Source organism: Amphiura filiformis, chromosome 14, assembly GCF_039555335.1.
Source record: "Amphiura filiformis chromosome 14, Afil_fr2py, whole genome shotgun sequence".
In the NCBI taxonomy this organism is placed as follows: Eukaryota; Metazoa; Echinodermata; class Ophiuroidea; order Amphilepidida; family Amphiuridae; genus Amphiura; species Amphiura filiformis.
The window spans coordinates 42,178,135-42,201,521 of record NC_092641.1 but is presented as its reverse complement, the minus strand read 5'-3'; the positions used below and the strand labels follow the sequence as shown (position 1 = coordinate 42,201,521).

Sequence of the window (23,387 nt, the reverse complement as noted above, 5' to 3'; positions counted from 1 at the left end):
ACTATAGCCACACAAATAGAAATCTTACATTAACTGCAAGTCATCAGAAAAACAAAATATTTAAAACAAATTATTGTTTTATTACTGCGCGCACAGTTTGCAACAACAACATCAACTGCCATTGTGCTCAATTGAAAAAAATAGATTTTTAAAGTCTAATATGAAAAAAATTTTGTTTAAAGAAAGACGTTGTAATATTTCATAACTTCATTAAAGCATTTAAAAGTGTAATCCCATTGTGTTTTGACCGCCATAGCTCAACTTGCTCAAGGGTTGTTTTTTTGGCACCCGGCATGATGAAAGCAAAGTGTGCAAACATTTTTTATTTTTGAAAGTTCAGCTGTAAAAGCGACAATCATTTAGTATTATTTAAATTTCAGGTATTGCTTACCTTCAGGTTCTCCTAGAAGTGCATCAATCGGCAGTAGCAACAGAAAAAGAAAAAACATAACATTATTAGTAAAAACAGTTTTCAACCTTTCATAACTTCTTGACCAAAATTTACCACGTCATTTAATTGTGAGATCATGACATGGAATTCAAGCAAAGTTTATTCAATTATTATTCTTGCGATCATTTCGATGTTTATTTTTACTATTACAACTGCAGCTAAGAAAATGCTCAACACGTTCAATTACAATACTTATGATTGTAGTTTCAAAACACATGACATTATTATAACAAATGATAACTTTCTTTTTGTGACGTATTTATAAATTGTCTCACCTATTCTGGGAACCAAGGGAGAACAGTGCCAGTTCATTGATTGGTCACCAGAGTGTAAGTAATAAATAAATAAATAAACAAATAATCATCGAGCTACTATAAAGGGGGCTTGTGGGAGCAACGTTTCAAAAAAATTTAAAAAGACAGTCTTTATGACTTTCTTACCAAATCCACAAAACACCCAATCTCCGTCATTGCCCCAGTAAGTTGCTATGCCGATGTGTGTGATATTATATCCTTCGGTTCGTAGGTAACTCATTAATGGTGGTGACGTCCCATTTTTAGCAACTTGAATCAAGTCATCCGTAAACGAAATGTAAAATCGCCGATATTCTGCTTCATTCAAAATATTTGGAGTTTCGAATGTGTTATCAGGGAAAACACTATTCCCTTTGCCATTGCGAATTTCAGATCTCATGTTATCCCATCCACCCAAAACTGACGATAAAAAAAAGTAGAATTTCTAGAATTGAGCGTGCACGTATTATGTAAAATCTATTGTTTAGCGTGCGGGTTTCGGATAATGCATTGTTTAGCGTTCAGGTTTATAGAATACATAACGATGAATAGAAACGGGCACTACTGTCTGTTCAATTAGCTTAGATTCTCTAGATATTTGAAAAAATAAAAACTTGTGGCCAAAGTCATCAAAGAAAAGTGTTAGCACAGCCTTAGACCTAACATGATTTATACTTTTCAAATTCCCAAGTTCAATTCCCAACCCCATTTCTTTTCAATTTTGCCTCATTTTGGGCAGTTACTTGGGTCCACCGAAAGGGTTCGCGACCTTTTTACAAATCGAGTGGGACGGTCCATTCATAACTTAGGGCATAGACCCTATCCAATTTAGCAAAACAATCTGTCAACTGTTCCGGTTATTGGATAGGTTCTATAGGTGATGATGGTCCACCGGTTTTTGTTACACGAAATTATATGGCGCGAGTACGTTTTATGCATAACATTATTCTGAGCATTATTTTTTCCTAAACAAGGACATTAAAATTATGGATTTCGTTCTCATTTCAACTGGTTTACAATGGGTTTAATACCATCATTCCTTCCCAAGAAGATCAGCATTCGCTTGACATTTTCAGATACAGTAACTTTGCAAGAAATGTTTTCTGTAACCTGATTGTTTTAAATAATATTTTCTTGTATAAAAGTTCTTTTGTTTCACAGTTTTTTCAGTTTGTATTCAACAAACAAAACGAAATAACAAATTGAAAATAAATGTGTAGTTTTATAATAGGCCTATAAGCCTACACCTTCTCAGACCCATTCTCAGACCCATTCGCACAAAAAATAAATAAATAAATAAATAAATAAATAAATAAATAAATAAATAAATAAATAAATAAATAAATAAATAAATAAATAAATAAATAAATAAATAAATACACAAGGAATGTATTTATATAAGCTGGGCCTATTTTAGAAAACCAATGTTTCGACAGTAGGGTTTCAACACAAATTAGGCATACTGGCAAATATTTTGCTGGACAATACTTCCTGATGCGGATGGTCGAATAAATACCATCTCTGCGCATTGTGACATTCGTCCCCATTGCTCTAAATGGATTGATTCCAAAAAGTTTATGGTACCCGACGTTCTACGGCTTTTTATAAAAATATCGCGGAAAAGACCAAAATTGAAAAGAAATGGGGTTTTAAATTGAACTTTAGAATTTGAAAAGTATAAATCACGTTAGGTCTAAGGCTGTGCTAACACTTTTCTTTGGTGACTTTGACCACAATTTTTATTTTTCAAATATCTTAAAAATTCAAGAATCTAAGCTAATTGAACAGACAGTAGAAGTGTTTTGTGAAATACTTCAAGCCTTCACATCAATATTTCAAACAGGTACCGGGTCTTAGTGAAAAGTTGGGGATGTGAAATTGACAGACTAGAGTGTAGTGATAGCCTAAATCATACGATCGACCGCCCGGGGGGCACTCCAACATTGGAGGTGACGCGTATGTAGGGCTGTTAAGACCCCTTTTCAGCGTCGCTGTCACCTAAAGACCCCATATTTTTATCACTGATTTTGTTACTTATTTTGAAAAAAAGATATTTGAAGCCATTTTAGAACTAGAAATTTGATTTTCGAGGTTTCTGTGGCGCTATTTCGGCTCTCGCCCTCATTCCATTTAAAAAAAGATCATGTTCTCACCCAATGACCCCATATTTTTTACATTTTGCTCTCATCGAATGCCAAAAATCATGCTCTCACCCAATGACCCCATATTTTTTACATTTTGCTCTCACCGAATGACCCTTAGTGCGAAAGTGCCAGCCCTACACCTATATCCAATTCATATTTAAGTGCCCCCCCCCGGGTCGACCGCATCACCGCCACCACATCATACCAAAATATCAAACCAAGCGCACACGAGTTTGTACCAGCCAAATTAAAAAGTCGCCACTAGTTCCACCCCCATTTAATCAGAGTATGACATGAGTTTATGGCAAAATAATTTGTATAATAATTTTCTATGCACTTTCCTTCGAAGGTTGATACCAAATATGATATCAAAAGTTCAATCATCGTGAGAATAGGAACCGTTGTTTGGAAATTCGTGGAATTATCGCGCAACGTAGGCCACTCGTGGAGGCAGTCTAAAACCAGATGACCTCATGGCGTACACCATGCTCACTCACACACACAGAGGTCAGTCACCAGGCTATTGTCAAAGTCAATAGCCTTAGTCGGATATCCTCGGCCCATTATGCGTCTCAAAACTATTAAACAGGTCGGACCAAAATGTCCATGCGTGGCTGTGGATTCAACCTACCATGGCGATTTCTGCCATGAAGATAGCGGGTCGATGACACTGTGCCCCAATGTCAAAAGGAAATCTACGCCACTGCCCACCATCATACCAAGATATCGATAAACCCACATGGGTTTGTATCAAGATGATTGAGTGTTATTTTATGAAGGAATTATCAATCATTACTGAACTATACCCTTTATCCGTGTTCTATAAGCTGCATATCCTATCAGCGACTGCTATACCTCATTTAGGACTTTCAAAAGAAGTACCTGCATGTGCAACCATCAATGTTTCAAAATAGCCCGCCAAAGTAATGCAGGTAACTCCGAGGTTGTGTATTGAATTGGTTTGAATGAGGAATACTACGGGAACCAGCGCCTTTTGTTAGAAGTCACACATGAGTAACGTGGATAACCCCTATACTTACGGATTGAATACATTCCTGGCACGTCTTCATCAGTTGTGGAGAGGCCCACAAGTGCCTCTCTTGCTGCACGCAACTTAAAATAAAAGGAGGTTACTCCTGTTGGGATTTTAGGCCAGACGTATTCGTGAAACCAAGCGTCCGGTTGGTCTAATGTATGGTGAGTGAGATTCAGAGGACAATCTGTAAATAATCACAGCAAACAACTTGATATGTTTTTACATTGAATTTAATAATTATTTAATTAAAATCATTATGTTATTAGTTAGCCACTTCGTTAGTTTGTTATAAACATCTCAAAAAAGTAACTAACCCCTCATAAATAATGACCATTATTCAAAAACGGGCGATTGTATTACAAATCTGTAAAATGCGTTGGAAGCAGGATTTATTTCTGCACATTATGACAACTCATTTGTAGCAATTGTCTTAATATTTACGTCACAGCGTACATTTAAATCAATGTGTTATGGAGCCCCGTCACCGATTTCATTATAATCGGATGGAGACACCATGACCTCGTTAACTTAACCTTTTTAACTATTCATGAGTCGGCGCATTGACGACTAAGCCAGCTTGGCAAAGACTGCCCCGCCCTTGTTGGGTCAGTTGATTGCGAGCTGGCTGGTAGACAACACGTCTTTAGTTTGTGAGTACATTTTATACATAATCAATTTGATTTGTAGTAACTTGAAATAAGAATTAAATATATTGCAAAGAAATTAATTTATTGGTTTCAGCTAGTTATTTTGTGTTTGATCTCGGTTTCCTCTTTTGGCGTTTAACGTCATAATAAATGTAACCCAAGATTTGAAAGTTGCAGTAAATTCTATTGATTTTGTATTCAGTATAATGGAAGGAAATCTGTGTAATGATATCTAAGCGTTTTTATATTGTATGTATGTGCAACTTTCAAATCTGGACCTCACTACATTAAATTGACCGGTGTTTTATTGCTTTCTGGGCTATCATATCAAATGAGGTGTCAAAATACGCAGGTATAAATTCTACTTCCAACGCATTTTACAGATTTGTAATACATTAGCCCCTTTTTGAATAATCGCCATTAAGGGGAGGGGATAGTTACTTTTTTAGATATATAATAAAATCATCTGTTTGGGTTTTCTCCAAAGATTTTGACAAACGTTATTTTTCCCAAAACAGTTTGAAACATAATCTCTGTTTAATTGAGCAACTGGTTATTCCAGATGAAATCCATGCACCCCTAGAGCCACCCCATTTGAAATAAACGCACTCTGTATGGGAGATTAAGATCATACATGGGTGTATGGATTTCAACAGGCATAGCCCAATGTAGCTATAAACTTCACTGTGAGGAAATAATGAGGAAATGGAGAAAAACAGGCGGATATCACTTGAATTTGTATCAACATTATGGCCAACAATGTTCACACACAGTTGGGTGCCTACGTTTAGGGTTTATTATTATGACGTCATGTCATAGCTTACCGTTTACAGATCCTCCTGGCTGTGCTTCAGTTGTTTGAGAATTAGGTTCATTTGTACTACCTAACGAGAATAAAACGGGAATAAAAATCAATGGGTGTGAATTTACATGAGCTTTATAATACATGATTGCACGAATATATACGACACAGTAATCAACATTTGCATCACATACACCATGTACGTAAGTATACTAATTATGAGGTTAGTCAACATTTGCATCACATACACCATAGTAAGTATAATTAATTATGAGGTTAGAATCCACGGAGTTCAGTTTTATAGCACAAGTTTATTGGCATTATTATTTCCTCTTACTTAACAGAAAGAAAAGTAATTTATTAGAATTAAAATTCTACAAGATAATAGATACTCAGAGTAAGTAAACGGCTTATAGATATTATTATGACGTCATGTCAAAGCTTACCAAACGTAGTCACTCCTGGTGGTATTTCCGTGGTTTGAGAAATAGGTGCATTTGTAGATGTACCTATGTAAAACGGGAGTAAAAGGGGAATAAATATCATACAAAAATCTACTAAAACTACTAAAAGTATCAAGCCTCCAGCATACTTTCCTGCCGCTTGCCGCTGCGGCAAGCGGCAGGGCGTTTCAACCAATGACAAGCCTTTATTGTGTCCGTTTGTCTGCAATGCGCGTGCGCCACGCCGCTCAGCGGCAAGCAGCAGGGTAGTATGAAACCAGCATCACTCTGCAATAAATCCAACCGCAAACCAAAGGCCTCGCAGAAACTAGGCTTTTCCAAATGAAATCCACACTTCCCTATCGAAGACATCCCCGGGGTCACTGCCCATTGTGGCCTGTCACCATCCGCGATAATAAAAACGCGTAAAAAGGGTAGTTTTTCGTGGGTATGTACGATACGCGCATATCGTGTTTAGGGTGTCAAAAACATGAAAAATTTGAAAAAAAAGGGTTGCAAAATTGCAATTGCTAATACGCGAAAATGAAATTTAGTGTATGAAATTTGATGCTAGGACTGAAATCCTTGTTTAGGGTGTGAAAACAGGCGCGTGTTACCTGTTTAGGGTATCATTTTAGCCAAGGGTTAACTCCTTGTTAAGGGTGCTTTTCAAAAGTTGATTGAATTTCAACTAAAATATATAACCCAATGGTTATATAACGCCAAGGACCAGAAAAAGATATGATGAAGACAGAAAAACGACAGGACGCATCACCACCTACATGCACAACACGGTAAGTTAGGGCAGGACAGAAAACGATGGATGACACATAAGCATGGGGAAAGCATTTCCCAAACTTGGAGTTTCTGTCAGTCTGAAAAAAGAACCAGAATTCACTAGGTTGGGGCAAAAAATTGAAACATTTAATGCAAATTTTTGCCGCCCCCACCAGATTTCACTCTGTACCCCCCCTAAAAACATCTGGTGGCGCCGATGTAAGTGACGGTGAATACCCTGGCAGAAATAAGCTATATATTTTATTGAGATACTACACTAAATCGAGGATATATGATATTTAAATCATATCATGCTTACCATGCATATAATCGCATCCCATCATCCTTCTCAATTCTTTCACATCCTTTTTGTCTATCAAAGTTTGTAGGTCCTCAATGTAGAATACATCAGGGTACTTCGAGAGACATGAACTTGGCATATTCGAATACTGGTAGATGAATCTAGCACATGTACAACGTATTTCTTTTGGATATGGTAATACCCAGCGATGGCCGCCATCGATATCAGGATCAAGACGAAGAACACACAATTTACCACCACACTGGCGAAAAGTAAGGCTTAAAAACGCTAAGAAACACAAAGTTGCGTTAAATCATACTGTTTTAGGTGGTACTAGTCAAGTTAGCTAAATCGTTAAGGCGTTCGACTATGGTGCGAGAGGTTGCGGGTTCGAACCTTGGCGGTGCCAAGTATGCTCTCGTGAAAAAAAAATGAGTTACCTTGAAATTCCCCTGGACAAGGAACTTACTGCTAATTGTCTCGTTGTAACCCGTACGAAACTCGGGAAGCTGATCTTGGTTGCGAAGGTTATTTTGTGGAATGTCTAGGGTGTGCGCTCTTTTAGCAGCAAAGTCCCTGATTTGTTGTTAAATGGTTTATGGAATGATGTGGGGCCGTAGTGGTCAGCGACAACCTATAAAGTGTGTTGAGGCTTGTGGGCTCATTCTCCGATAAAGCGTCCAAGTTTGGTCTCGGTAATTGCAAAATTCCAACCACGAAGATTTCATGAAAATCATTCAGAATCGTAAACTTTAATAGTTTCAGAGCACAAAACAATGCATGGGTGATTTTTCAACAATACTTCATTTTTAAGCAATATTACTTGTACGCATTGGTGGTAACGTATCAGTGGTAACGTATCTGTGAAGCCCTTTCACACTTTTGTCTTAATCGTGCAAGTGTAAAAACTTACCGACTTAATACTCATACTTGATCAGTCATCACCCAATGTACTAAAGTCTGGTATGGTATTTGGCTTCATTTATCACAGCGTTTTTTCCGAGGGAGTAGAATTTAGGTAACGTATCTGTGACGACATGAACGTAACGTCAGGATTTTTTTTTTTAATAGACCTGATTTGTTTTACTTTGAAACCATTGTGTTATGTACCACATATATAATATAACTATGGAGCCTGCTTGATCCATCACATATGAAAACATTGATATTGCTAGTTATTTTGACAGATTGCTATCCATTAGAAATATGGTAACGTATCTGTGAACAATATTGGCGACATAGTCTCAAAACCCTGTTGGAAAAATTTAATAAACTGCGTTGTGATGTTTTATACTTTATAATTAGGGCATGATACCAGCTAATGAAAAGTACCTATAATCCATTATTATGCGCGCATGTATAGCGAACAGGGACACATTATACGGAACGCACCTTGGCTGGCGACATGGAGGAAAACAATGGATATGTATAATCAGCTTTATTGTTTTATACTATCTAGGCATGTTACAACCTCTAGCCCCACACACTTTAGAAAGCAACTCCTAAGTATCAGTTATATTAATAAAAGTCATTTCTTTCTGACGAAACAAGTCTGAATACGACTTGTAACTATGGGCGACACAGATTTGGCTTTTTGGACACTTTATCGGAGAATGTGCCATGTGGATCAACGTTTAGGCGTTGTGACTATGCGTAACGCATTATAAATCACTGCGCTTTTTTTTTACTACACCCCTTGATAAGTTATCTATATAGAATACAGTTTCATTGCGTATATCGCGGTGAAACTCAATTTATCACCTGCAGAAAGAAAGTTTCAGGCCGGGTCAAAGGTCAGGTTTTTCCCGGGTAACTAGCTTTGGCCAATGGCGTGATTCGTTGGTGCGTTTGTAGGGTCCAATCACGGCTGTCGGTATTGCGTGCTCGACGCCATGCTTGTGAGCGGGAATGTCATTCTCTGTCGATAAGCATTGGAGGAAGATCGGTGAAAAATTTTCTTAAGCTTAAAGATTTTCGTGCCGTACTTTGTGCATTTCATATGCACTTTATTTTACTTTACTTTACAAAGACAGTATAAATACCAGCTATATTTTCGTTTGGAGCAGATAATTCAGTGTGAATTTCGCCGTAAACATTGTCGAGATCGTCAGGATTTTAATGGACTAAAGATTTTCGTGCCGTACTTTGTGCATTTCATATGCACTTTACTTTACAAAGACAGTATGAAATACCAGCTATATTTTCGTTTGGAGCAGAAAATTCTTTTCTGGAGTGTGAAATTTCGCCGTAAACATGGTCGAGATCGTCAAGATTTTATGGACTAAATGTACCTGACTTTGCCACTAGCGGACGTACATGTACCACCATATACACATGTACAATAGCAGCGTAAACTAATTAATTTGTCAAGATTTCATTGGGACTTTGCCACTACCGGAAGACAGGTAATACAGATAGTATCAGCGTAAGCTTACTAGAAATTATGGGGAGAAGAAAATCAACCAACAGAAATCAGCGGTTAAATTGAATAGTTCGATATTCAAAGAACTGGAACTCAAGCTCAGTCAGGGGCTCGTAGTACACCAGGAGACCGAGGAAGGGGAAGAACAAGAGTGAAATCGGGCGAAAAATGGCGTTGAGCAATAAATACAGCCACCGTCGCCGAACTCTAACCAACAAGTAGAGCGTGCATGTTGATAAAATGCAACTTGATAGACAGGTGCAACAAAACAAACCATAGCAACCATAGCAAAACAGCAACATCAAGTTCAACAAGTGCCGGTAGAACAGCAACAAGTACGTGAAGTACCAATACCAGTCATACCAGTCATACAACAGATACAACTTGTACAACAGTATGCAAGTATGGCAGACAGGCTTATAACAGGTATATATAAACCGTATATTTAACAATGCTCAATCTCTTGATAATAAAGTTACAAATGTTAGTACAGCATGGTGAATCCATTGTCAATCGTCAATCAGGCAAATAATACCAATAATGCATGTACTCCAATCAATAGGTTAACAACAATAATGCAAGGGTCTTGTCAATCAATAGGGTGACCAATAGAGGGTATTCATTACTACGTCATTGATGTAATTGCTCATGCATAAATTTCCTCCTCATAGGCTGTTTGGCTTAATTGGGAAAGAAACATCTTGAAATGATATCACAGCGATCGTTATGTTATTATGAGACCCATTAGTGAACGATGCTACCGCCAAATTCTGTGGGGAAATTGAACTCTCGTTGTCTGATCATGCATGTGTTTATGGTTCGGATAGCGCTTACTCAGCAACTCTCGTTTCGCTGGGGTTTATTGAATAAATATAATAATAACAATACATTTTCAATCAACAGGTTAGCCAACAATAGTAATGTAAGTGCTGCTTCATGCAATTATCCAGTAATAATACGAGAGCCTCGCCAATTAATACACACATGGTACCTGGTAGTCACAACAAATGAATTCAAATGGGGCACTCATGAATAGGGGTGGGAGAATTTAGTCAATACTTGGCCATTTCATGTGGTCGTGAATACAGCAACCATTTGCAATGATTTTATTTATTTATGTACGGTATTTATTACACTTTGAGGCTATTAGGCAACATCAACATCAATAGAAGATAAAAAGTCAATACATACACAATGCAAAAAAAAAAAAAATAAAATAAAAAAATAAATAAAAAATAAATTTATAAGGCGCTTCTTACAGAGCGATCAGAGCGCACACAAAAAAGAAAACAAAAATAAGCAAAACATATCAACATTCTGGATACAAATGACATTTAAGCATTTTTTTGAAAGAGTGAAGTGATGAAGCCTCCCGGATGTCACGTGGGAGGCTGTTACATAATGAAGGTGCCGTAACACAAAACGATTTGTCACCGATGCACTTTTTACCAACACGAGCTTTTAGTAATGTGGTGTCTTTGGAAGATCTTGTCCTACAACCAGTTGAAGGTATTTCTCTATGAGAGAGTAAAACACATAAATATTGAGGAGCATTACCTTGGAAACGTTTATAGACATACATACAAATCTTGAACTTGATTCTATCAACAAACAAACGTGGGCGATATTAGATGAGAAATTGCGGGCCCTTTATGTACATGCACTCAGGTGTTGCACCGGTGACAGCAGGGAACAGGAACTACAATTTTTGTTCCTTTCGTGCAACCACGAGGGTATCATACTCAGGGGGAATGCGCCAGCAATTTGGAAACAGGGGCTAAAACTTGCAGCATTAATTTGTGAGAAATTAGGCGTACCATTATCCCCAGATACGTCAGTAGGCCCAACAACTAAGATCGTTTATTTGAGATTGCAGATTGCAAATTGATCAATATTAGAGGTAAAATCAAGAATGCGCTTAAGCTGACAAAAATAATGCTAAGGGATCGGCAATCGATAATAGGTTCGTTAAATTTTGGTATGTAAAGCCGTTAATCCAGGAAGGGCTTTCTTACGTCGCTCAATTGACTTAACGTGCGTGTGCAAGAAACCATGGTACAAAATTAGATGGTCAGCGGGAGCACAAAGCAACTTAGAAATGCGGCGGGTGTTCTTAGGTCATTTTAATGGGGCAGCCATTATACCGGAAGTAACGTGGTCGGATGAAAGCGATTTGCAGCTATTAACCATGTTAACGGATGCTAGCGGTGAGATAGGAGTCGGGGATTTTTGGAGGTAAGTGGTTTCAAGGATAGCCAAATGAAACTGCCTCGTCATTCAATTGCGTGGTTAGAATTTTTTATTTTTTTCCCGGTTGTGGCGCAGTAGTGTTATGGGGAGATTAATTTAAAGGAAGAGGGTCATCATCAGGTCAGATATATAATTTGCCAGTATCTATCATCAATAGACAATCTTCAAAGTGTGCCAAAATCATGAGGCTAGTGCGGTTCTTCGTGTTGCAATGTTCAAAATGGAAGCTAACATTTTTGTGCTAAGCATATTCCAGGCAAACTTTATAGTATAGCTGATGCCTTTTCCCGCTTCCAGATGGAACAGTTTAGGAGGAGGCACCACGAGCAAAACCAGTGTCTATAACGGTGCCCCAGTTTTTATGGAAGCTTTAAAGGAGGAGTCGCATCAATTGGTACGTGCATCAGTAGCTTCAAGTACATGGATGTCATACCGTAAAGGTATAGATAATTGTAGGGATTTTTGGGAGAAATTTATTAATTTAGGATCGTCATGGCCAGCGAATCAATCGCACATAGTGGCGTTCATTTCCTTCCTATCGTCAAAAGGGGGCACCTCATCAATAAATTCAAATATTTCGGCGATAGCTTTCGTACACAATATAAATGGTTGGTTAGATCAGACAGGTTCCTTTTTATTCAAAAAACAAAACAAAACGTGTATGTTACCTATTACTCCAACAATCTTGAGTAAATTGATTAAGGCAGCTTTTTTTTTAAGGCAGCTCTTTGCTAGCCTTTTTCCGTTTTTTAAGGGTAGGTGAATTGACATGACAGAGGAAACAAGGGGAGTGATATTTCGAGATTGATATGAAAACAGGACATAAGAGTACTAGATACAAATCCAAAAGTGCTGGAAGTAGCAATTACGTTTTCAAAAGCTGATCAGAGAGGGTCAGGGGTCAAGTTAAGGATAGAGAGTTCATCATATCAGTCATTATGTCCTGTTAGGACAATGCTAGAATTATTGAAATCCAGACTGCTACGACCAGGTCCTTTATTTATTCATTTTGGTGGTGACCATCTAACACTGTTTCAATTCTCACATATCTTAAAGCAAGGAATCAAATTAATAGGCTTGGAAATTGGAACCAGGTCATTTTAGTCATCATAGCTGTAGAATAGGTGACGCGACGGCGGCAGCTATGGGGGCATCAGTGACGAAATATTAATAGGGAAAGTGGAAATCCTCAGCCTTTCGATTATATATTAGGCTAGTCAACCTGTGTAATCCATAATTGTATGTATGTTTCAGGTAGTCTCTCCTGTGCAGATCTTGTAGTAATCAGACAGGAACTCACACAGATTGTTAGTCCATTGTAAAGTCCAATATAGACTATTGAAAGCAGCAATTAATTGTTATGAATTTATATATTAATCTTTTTTCTTGCTCCCTAGCATCTATTCGCTAGCAGGCTGTCGGTAATCGCCTGCCCAGAAGAAAATAATTTATCGTAATAAGTATTACGATTGTAAAACTTTATTATCCCACATAGATCCTTGGGGTAGTATCCAGACACAGCAAATTGGGAATGTCAGACGGCGGCATAGGAGTCAAGTTGTCTCATAATTTCATTAGCTCCTTTTCTGTTTCCGCCTATCAGGTAGACATAACTCATCAGCTGGAGAAGGAACCTTTGTAGTATTAATTATTAGCTTTTGGTAGAAACAATTTGCTGCTTGTTGTTCTGTTTTGCTTAATTACAGAGTCTTAACATGAGAATGTGTGTGGTAGGGGACAGTATCGTGAGACAGGCAGGGAAGAGCCAAACACAACTTCACGGCGGAGGCGATGTAGAATGAGACTACCAGGGATAAATTAAAAGGCTCAAGACATGGAGATATAGTGGACAGAGTAGCTCGCCTAATGTACAATGTATAAGAACCACTTTCCCGCAACGGTAATATTGCACAATGCACACAGGGACAAATGATATTTTAAAGCGCCATACATGGGAAATCAGGAACAAGGTGAAGGAGTGCTTGAAGGGCTTAGAGCGCTATTGCCATTCACAAGATTGATCTTGGTGGGCTACGCGGATGAAATGGGAAAGGGTGCAAGGAATATAAGTAGATATATGCTCACAAAGTCATTGGGGAGAACACTCACGTGGTCACGCATTTTGCCATTTTAAATCGGCAATTACGCAAGGTAGACAACAGGCCTGCCTATATTTGATTATGACTGTGCAACCATCAGAATTTGGTCTCTGGCAGTACGCGAATGCGATAGACCTTTTCAATGCCAACCCTCATGCATTTTCATACCCTCCCGGATGAGCCAATAATTAAAAAATCCGGATCAGTAAATTCGGGGAGGGGGGGGTGTTTGGCAATTTTTTGCATAAATGACAAAAAACTTGTTTGGCAGTTTTTCTGTCCGAATTTTGATATTTAATGTAATAGTGTAGTTATTACATTAACTTAACCAGTTATTTCAAAACAATCATTATTTTCTGTCAGGTAATCTTCCTGAAGAGCAATTATGGCTTCAGTAGTCTAGTGGAGCATGCTATGTATTTATATGGAAAACGAAGGTTTCAGCCATTCAATTTTTAAAAGCCATTTGCTTTTTATTGAGATCATGCTTTGATCAATATCTTTATATTTGAAGGCCTCATTTTTGCAAAGACCGCGGCATTTTAGTGAGCAACCGGCTCTATAGGTAATCACGAATGGAGCTCACCACGTATTTTCATACAGGGTAAAGTTGTCTCCTTAATATTTATCTGGGCTTTTTATGAGTCAACTTACATGGACTCCAGGATGTCCCGGCGGAGTTCGTCATGAGGTATATTCACATCAACAAAGTTGTCTCTTGCTTGCTTTGCCCTTTTTTGCTACTTCTAGGTAACCACCACAAAAGTATAGCACCGGCAATCGCCTTGTTCAATTTTTTGCTTTTTATGAGTCAACTTAGTTGTCTCTTGCTTGCTTTGCCCTTTTGCTACTTTTAGGTATCCACCAGAAAAGTATAGTACCAGCAATCGCTTGTCCAATTTTGGGCTGCTTGTGTAATGGCTGATTCCAGTTTTCTTTGTTAAAAAACATTTGGTAAATAAATTCACTGATCTTTTTCTAATGTCGACATGAGTCGCAAATGGTTGTTATCGTGTTGTTTTATTTCTGTCTGGGGATAATACAGTTTCATTGCGTATATCGCGGTGAAACTCAATTTATCACCTGCAGAAAGAAAGTTTCAGGCCGGGTCAAAGGTCAGGTTTTTCCCGGGTAACTAGCTTTGGCCAATGGCGTGATTCGTTGGTGCGTTTGTAGGGTCCAATCACGGCTGTCGGTATTGCGTGCTCGACGCCATGCTTGTGAGCGGGAATGTCATTCTCTGTCGATAAGCATTGGAGGAAGATCGGTGAAAATTTTCTCCACCCACCACACCCATTAATGGTGGAGGCAGGGAATATATTGATTGAAGATATTATTTATATTTAAAACAAAATCTGAAATACTTTCCAGTATTAGTAGAAGAATTATCATTGTCATAGATGAGGCTTCGTGAATAGGTAGAGTGGGTATTTATTTTTAATAATAGTCGAGTAACAAAGCCAACCAAGCAGATATATTCACCACAAAATGATGGCAATGTTACTTGATACTTATAGTATAATTGATACATGAAGTGCGTGAGAGGCAGTTTTTCTGTCCGAATTTTTGATATTTAATGTAATAGTGTAGTTATTACATTAACTTAACCAGTTATTTCAAAACAATCATTATTTTCTGTCAGGTAATCTTCCTGAAGAGCAATTATGGCTTCAGTAGTCTAGTGGAGCATGCTATGTATTTATATGGAAAACGAAGGTTTCAGCCATTCAATTTTTAAAAGCCATTTGCTTTTTATTGAGATCATGCTTTGATCAATATCTTTATATTTGAAGGCCTCATTTTTGCAAAGACCGCGGCATTTTAGTGAGCAACCGGCTCTATAGGTAATCACGAATGGAGCTCACCACGTATTTTCATACAGGGTAAAGTTGTCTCCTTAATATTTATCTGGGCTTTTTATGAGTCAACTTACATGGACTCCAGGATGTCCCGGCGGAGTTCGTCATGAGGTATATTCACATCAACAAAGTTGTCTCTTGCTTGCTTTGCCCTTTTTTGCTACTTCTAGGTAACCACCACAAAAGTATAGCACCGGCAATCGCCTTGTTCAATTTTTTGCTTTTTATGAGTCAACTTAGTTGTCTCTTGCTTGCTTTGCCCTTTTGCTACTTTTAGGTATCCACCAGAAAAGTATAGTACCAGCAATCGCTTGTCCAATTTTGGGCTGCTTGTGTAATGGCTGATTCCAGTTTTCTTTGTTAAAAAACATTTGGTAAATAAATTCACTGATCTTTTTCTAATGTCGACATGAGTCGCAAATGGTTGTTATCGTGTTGTTTTATTTCTGTCTGGGGATAATACATCTTGATACTCCGAAATACATTGACTTGGCATTTTCCATTTCAGGTCTTGGTAGAGGAATCGAGTACATTTTATTTAATCGAGTTCCATTTGGGTGTGGTAATAGACCGTAATACCCAGCGATGGCCACCATCGGTATAGGGATCACGTTGGGTAGAAGTATGCATAATTTACCGCCACACTGGTGAAAAGTATTGTTTACATATGTACAAAATAAAATTACTACTTAAGCCATTGATTATAATTGTTATAATATAATAAAATAAAATAAAATATAATATAATATAATATAATATAATATAATATAATATAATATAATATAATATAATATAATATAATTTTATATAATTTTATATAATATAATATAATATAATATTTATCTAACTATCAAAAAATTAAGTTTGTAAATGACGCGGCCATAACAATTTACACAAAATAATGTGTACTTACCACAGACAAAAACTATTGCAATACCTTCAAGAGACATGGCGATGGTATACTGATCGGGTCTTTTCTCCTGGGCGATCACACTTTAACTGAGTATATTTTGGGCACAGATCATTTATTTATTTATTTTAATTTGACAATTAATATATTAATGGATCAAAGTGTCGCGCTAAGCCATAATTCATATCATGCGACACCGTCGCGGATTTGACTTTAAGTATTTCCTTCAATTATCAATTTTTCATTAAGTTAATTCCAAGAAACCATTAATTTGATATTTTTAGTAAATGCTGATGAAAACATGCGTACAAACTGCCATTAACAGGCATTCAAAGTAATTAACATTTTCTTCAATAATTATCTGTGTGTGTTCATTATTTTGTATATTGTTTTGATGTTTAACTCTCTTCACGCGGGTGTCGATTGCAGACGACAAGTTTCTTTTTTTTTAGAAATTCAAAAATTTCAGAAATGTAAATTTTCATGACCATATTTGGAATCAGCACGAAAAATGCATTAAAATGAGTACAAACAAGCCTAGTATTGATTCAGTAGTTCTTAAGATAACTCTTGATATTTTGAGAAAATATTTCAAAAGTTGAACTTTTTCCATTGAAGCGCATGGCTAGCACGCAGAGCATTAACCGGTTACTATTCGACCTTCAAAGTACTGAACATGTCAGCAGACCTTTTTTGCGATAACATAGACCTTTAAAAGATACGGTTTACATAATGCACCATAAAAGTTTGTCATACTTTTGAAAATTCTTGACTTGTCTTCAGAGGAATTTCAAGTTATCATGGTTATTAGTCCGGGAGACTGTGGTCGGCCGTGGGATTTTAATGATTAAATCATCTCACCTATCTAGATACCTTCTATTGGTCCCAAAGAGCAAGAAAAGTTTTGGTGGACAAATCTGAGGTGTTGCAGAAGGCGGCCATTTTGATTTTCAAAATGGCCGCCATTTTTGATATTATTTTTACTATAACCCGAGTTGTGAATATCCCACGAGGCTAATTTTGGTGGCAATACCCATATTTCCAATACCTAGGAGTCTAATAAACGTAGTGCCAGCGTGCTAGGGGAACAATAAGACTGGCAGCCATCTTGATTTTCAAAATGGCTGCCATTTTAACATTATATTGTGGTATTTACAGACTAAGGTAGTTCAACAGTAACTGTGATCAGCAGTAGGCCTAATTCAAAAGTAAACAATTCAAACCCTGTTATTTCCACCACAGATCCTGGAAAGAAAATGGAATGTGTTTTTGAACACAGAAAAAGGATATTGAAACCAATTCTATCCACGACTACTTTAATTAATTCAACTGTTTTTGATCACTCAGGTTAATATAAACCTTGTATTGTCAACTCTGCAATTAATGGATACTCGACACTTGGCGGTGCTATAAATAGTTCCGCTACATTTATTTTCTTAAGTGTTTCTAGTTCACAGGTTTCTGTCATTCGAAATATCATTAAGGGAGTTCATTCCGGTGTCAAAGCAATAGAGAAAGTGCAAAATCACCTTATGCATCAAAGCCGGTTCTGCACTGGCGATCATTTCACCAAAAACACAGTTTCGTAATATTTTCAAAAGTACAGGTTAGGTGAAGGGTTTACTTAAGGGGGTACTACACCCCTGCCCAATTTTGTGCCTATTTTTGCATTTTTCTCAAAAATTATAGCGCATTGGGGACAAGTAAGATATGTATATTATAGGGGCAAGGACTACAACTACTGCACTGGAAATTTTATTTCAAAACAGACAACAGTTGTGGAGTTACAGTCAAAAATGAGGGAAAACCAATATTTGATCAATAAATCAATAACTACTTGCTTTGAGTTGCTGAATTTTCAGTACAGTAGTTGTAGTCCTTGCCCTAAAATATACATATCTTACCTGTCACCAATGTGCTATAATTTTTGAGAAAAATGCAAAATAGGCACAAAATTGGCCAGGGTGTAGTACCCCTTAAAGCTTCATATTATAACATTTTCATACAAAATAGATTAACATTTCTTTGCCATAAAATGTTAGTTTTTACTGTCATATCCCAGATAGCATGGCAATGGTGGCCCAATGAAGGGCCAATGTTTGAGTTCAATTGGCCCAACATTGGCTGACAGTATTGGGCCAATCATGTTTTGCTCATGGGCCCAAGGTTGGCTCAATATTGGGCTTGGGCCAATGTTGGCCCCAGCTTGGCCCAAACCTTGTCACAGTTATTGAACCGACATTGGGCCTGTACCTATTTCTCATTGGCAAACAATTGGCTGCCAATGTTCAGTGTTGCCAGTCTTCAGGAAATTTCCTGATTTCAGGAAATTTTACTCGGATGATCCTGTACAAACGTATAGGCAAAGTACATTTTTCAGGAAATTTTTTGCCATTTCAGGATTTTTTGACAACACTGACTGGCATCTCTGCAATGTTTTAACGATATGTAATTTTAGTATTGGGCCAATATTGATGCAATGGATTATTTTAATTATTGGACGTTATTGGCTCGGGAAAAGACGAGATGTATCATCTCTTGCCCGCTTCGCGGTATAAGAGAGGAACACGACTCATCACCGTGGTGTTGAATAGCCATCAAGAGTATTTGATAGCATGGTGACACGTACTTTAGAAATTATCTTTAAAAGTATGGTCAGGCGGCTGACACTGAAAAATTTGCATGGAAAAATGACCCGTCTCCTCCGCAGCCAATTTGGTTCCGCTCCATCGAAATCAAGCTGGTCACGGAGGAGACTACCCTCCTTTGTGTTTGTTCATTTGTGTATGGAGAGCCCTTTTGGAGTCCGGAATGACTTAGGCTACGCTCTCAGCTAGAGTCCGACGCTGCATTGCACTAGAAATACCTTTTCTGTGAAATCGCTATAGAGCCAACCGGGAGCACGTATTCGTTTTGAAAATATAGCATTAAAATTAGTATCACCCTTGTGGCCCCCGTGCAGTGGAAAACCTTAATTTTTTCATTAAAAGGAAATTAAAATTAAAAAAAACACGGATCTACTTGTGCACCAATAAAATTGGCACAGCAATTTGTCTCAAATATGAATGAATTTTAAGAAACATACGGGGTATGATGAACATTGACCTGACGCCATGATAGTAGGATCTATTAGTCATTTTATATACAATGTATATACCGTATTGTCATAATACCAATATTTGTCATTATATATAATGAGTAATATCTAGCAACGTAAATGTGCAGTTCATATGCACAAACGAATACTGATCTTTATGATATTCAGGTTATTGTACATCACATATAACATGTCACATAGGAGGTCATACGTGTTGACCTTCATCTATTGTATTTGTTCATCTGTGTATGGAGAGGATTAGCGCCATTAAACGCCATTAAAACTCCATCAGTATTAGGGCGTAGTTCAGTGAACTCACCGGATTGCTATTCCAAGTACTTTGATGATACAGATAATATGTATTAATGGGTCGAGGCGATTGCATTGAAAAACCTAATGAATTATTCATAACAGTGACGTAGTCAGTCGATAGCGGGGACACGTTTCATTTGCAGCCCACCAAAATTCGTGATCTTTTAGCGTTGGAAAAGAAACCACGTGAATAGAGTGCCCTCTCAAGAATATCAACTCTCTGGTATGGTCTTAGAATTGAAATTGCCGAAAATTCTTGTGTATTTTCTTTAAAATAAATAATCCGTGGTGTTAAATAGCGTTTGCCCTGCGTTTTATCATCCGTGGTTTTGTTTCCTATTATTTCAACTTAGTATAATATTTAGGATTTAAATAAGGTCTTCCAAACACTAGTTCTCATCACAATAATTATTTATTACCATATTGTTACCCAATTTGTTACCGAAATTGGTGTGATAACCTATATTGGCTGCCAAGTGACATGATGCCAATGTAAAAATTGCCAATTGAAAGCCAAGATTGGCCCAATATTATATACTGATGTAATGCCAATCAAACGATATATAAAAGGCCAACATTAAACCAATGATTGGTTTATTATTGGCCCGAGATCAGCTGCCAATGAATGGTGAGCCAATATTGGCCCAATATTATATACTGATGTAATGCCAATGCAACTTTTTGCCAACATTGGCCCAATAAGTATATGTTATCTGGGTCCATAGGCCCCTACCTATATAATAATATTATAATCATTGTACACAATCAAACTTCAACTTGAAGCTACATTGTAGCACTCCGGGGGCACTCCATACCTATATCTAGGCCTAATAATATTATAATCATTGAACAATCAAACTTCAACTTGAAGCTACATTGTAGCACTCCGGGGCACTCCAACTTTAGAGGTGACGCATATGTAGGACTGTTAATACCCCCTTTCAGCATCGCTGTCACCCAAAAACCCATATTTTTTACGAACACATGTTCTGTCGCCCAAAGACCCCTATTTTTCCATTTGAGCTGTCACCCAAAGACAATACAAGTTCAATTTGAACAGCAACTTTCATTAACACTGATTTTGTTACTTATTTTGAAAAAACAATGAAATTTGAAGCCATTTAGAACTAGAGCTATTAGCCTAAAACAAATCTGGAATGCAAGCAAACTCACTTTAGGAACCAAACTGAAGCTGTTCAAATCTCTGGTAATTTCAGTATACGGCTGTGAAACTTGGAAGATCAATGATAGTGATAACAGGAAGTTGGACACTTTTCAATTCAAATGTCTCAGGAGAATACTGAAGATTAGATGGCCATATGTCATCTCAAATAATGACTTACTAAAGAAAACCAAAATGAACAGGATAATTGAAGAAGTAAAAAGAAGGAGTTGGAAATGGATTGGCCATGTGCTAAGAATGGAGGATAATAGCCACTGCATGACAGCACTTTCCTGGGCTCCAGAAGGCAGAAGGAAAGTTGTTCGCCCTAAGACAACATTCGGAGGCGGACAGTGGAAAAGAAAGGAAGAAATTAGGGTGGAGGTCATGGAGTGAAGCCAGCCAGTAGCTAGAGAAAGGGACAGCTGGAGGAGGAGACTTGCAGCCTTATGGGCCACAGGGCCTGAAGAGGATAGGTAAGGTAAGGTTAGAACTAGAAATTCGATTTTCGAGGTTTTTGCGGCGATGTTTCGGCTCTCACGCTCACCTTTTAATACCCCATAGGCCTAGGCCTATTTTGTACTTTTTGCTCTCACCGAATGCCAAAAATCATGCTCTCACCCAATGACACCATATTTTTTACATTTTGCTCTCACCGAATAGGCCTATCCCTTAGTTGCGAAAGTGCCAGCCCTACACCTAGGCCTATATCCATTTCATATTGAAGTGCCCCCCGGTTAGCACTCAATATGCGGCAGATTCCTCCCGCATAAATGCCTGCAGCTTTAATATAAGGCCGTATAAAATTAAAGCCCAGGGGGGGGGGGCAAGGGGGGCAATTGCCCCCCCCCTATGATTTTCAAAAAAGAGGTAAAAGGAAGGAAAAAGAGAAAGAGAAGAAGGAGAGAGAAAAGGGAGGGGAGAGAAAGAGAGGAGGGAGAAGAAGAAAAGGAGAAATTCCCCTCCCTGGCCATGGTTAAAAGGAGGAAACTCCCCCCCTTCGGATCTTGCCCCTTGTGGAATGCTGACCTACGCGGTTTTAAAGTTGTTGATTTTTTTATTTTGGGCCCATTTTCGGCAAATTTTCCCCCATAAAAGTCGCATGGCCTCTCTCTTGCCTTTTCTCCCAACAACTTTGGAAAAATCCTGGCTACGTCATTTTCCTGGCGCGGCAACACATGCAAGTCTGTGTCATGCAGCAATTAATCATTTTAAATAAGTTTACTTTAATCAGTCCGATATTACACAACTTTTACGGGGTTTCATCACATTGTATCAGAAATAGTGTAAACATTATGCACCAATATACGAGCGTAAATATAAGCAATTGGCTTCATTACGGCCGGCCAGGGGCGTAGCCAGGATTTATTGGGGGCTGATTTTGAAATTATGGCCCTGTTTTGGACCTTTTACTAAAATTTTGACCAAGAAAGCATAAAGAACCTAATTTTTCGCTCGCTACACTCGCGAATGGGCAATTTTTGTCCTTTTCTGACTGAAAAAGCATTTTTTTCTCGCTACGCTCGCAAAGTGGACCTTTTCGGCTTTTAGTGATCATAGGGGGCACCTTCCAACGCTCCTGGTTTCTGACTAAAGTAACCTCATATTTGGCCATTTTAGACTAAAAAGTGCCAATTTTTTCGCGCTTCGCGCGACTTCATTTTACATTTCCACCATATTTCACTTCTCGCACATTTGTACCATGAACTTATTCTGTTTGTTGCCAAAAGGTGCTGGATTTGCCTAAAACCAGCGGGCTGAAAGTCGGGCCCGTGAATGAAATCCATAAAAATATGCGGTTAGAAAATAAATAAATAACCCTAAAAGGGGTGAAAATGGTGCATCAAATGGCTTCATTTGAACTTATTCTGTTTGTTGCCAAAAGGTGCTGGATTTGCCTAAAACCAGCGGGCTGAAAGTCGGGCCCGTGAATAAAATCCATAAAAATATGCGGTTAGAAAATAAATAAATAACCCTAAAAGGGGTGAAAATGGTGCATCAAATGGCTTCATTTGTGCTTTCATTTTGAAAATTTTCCCATTTCTCAGGAGGGCACATCCCCCCTCAGACACCCCCCTGCGTCGCGCAAGCGCGACGGGCAGCGCTATCGCACTGCATAACAAATTTCCTAAATTGTTTTGCCCCCCCTATCAAAATACCCTGGCGCCGCCCCTGTTAAAGCCATATTATAACCCTGATTAATTTTTATAACATTTGCCATAGACATACCACGTTTGTCTGGGACATTTGCTGAGGAAGACGCCCTCACTGAATTTTTAAAATTCCTTTTTTTACACGATTAAATTGTACTTTATTAAACCAATATACCCTGCAAAAATCAAGACTCTAAGTGCTGTAGTTTTGTCAAAATCCGTGATTATT

The 23,387-nt window shown here is 38.0% G+C and overlaps 1 protein-coding gene and 1 pseudogene across 1 annotated transcript; both read right to left on the bottom strand.

Annotated features, from left to right (window-relative positions):
* Positions 1-214: 214 nt before the first annotated feature.
* LOC140170118 (uncharacterized) lies at positions 215-16,499 on the bottom strand. The gene is made up of 7 exons (XM_072193445.1): positions 16,438-16,499; positions 6,913-7,182; positions 5,820-5,882; positions 5,396-5,455; positions 3,929-4,108; positions 892-1,164; positions 215-403 (listed from the first exon to the last, which is right to left on the bottom strand). The coding sequence occupies exons 1-7, from the start codon at positions 16,472-16,474 to the stop codon at positions 366-368; spliced, it is 921 nt and encodes a 306-aa protein (XP_072049546.1). The 5' UTR covers positions 16,475-16,499; the 3' UTR covers positions 215-365.
* A 2,476-nt stretch (positions 16,500-18,975) lies between these two features.
* LOC140170572 (small nucleolar RNA U3) lies at positions 18,976-19,093 on the bottom strand (annotated as a pseudogene).
* Between the last annotated feature and the right edge of the window lie 4,294 nt (positions 19,094-23,387).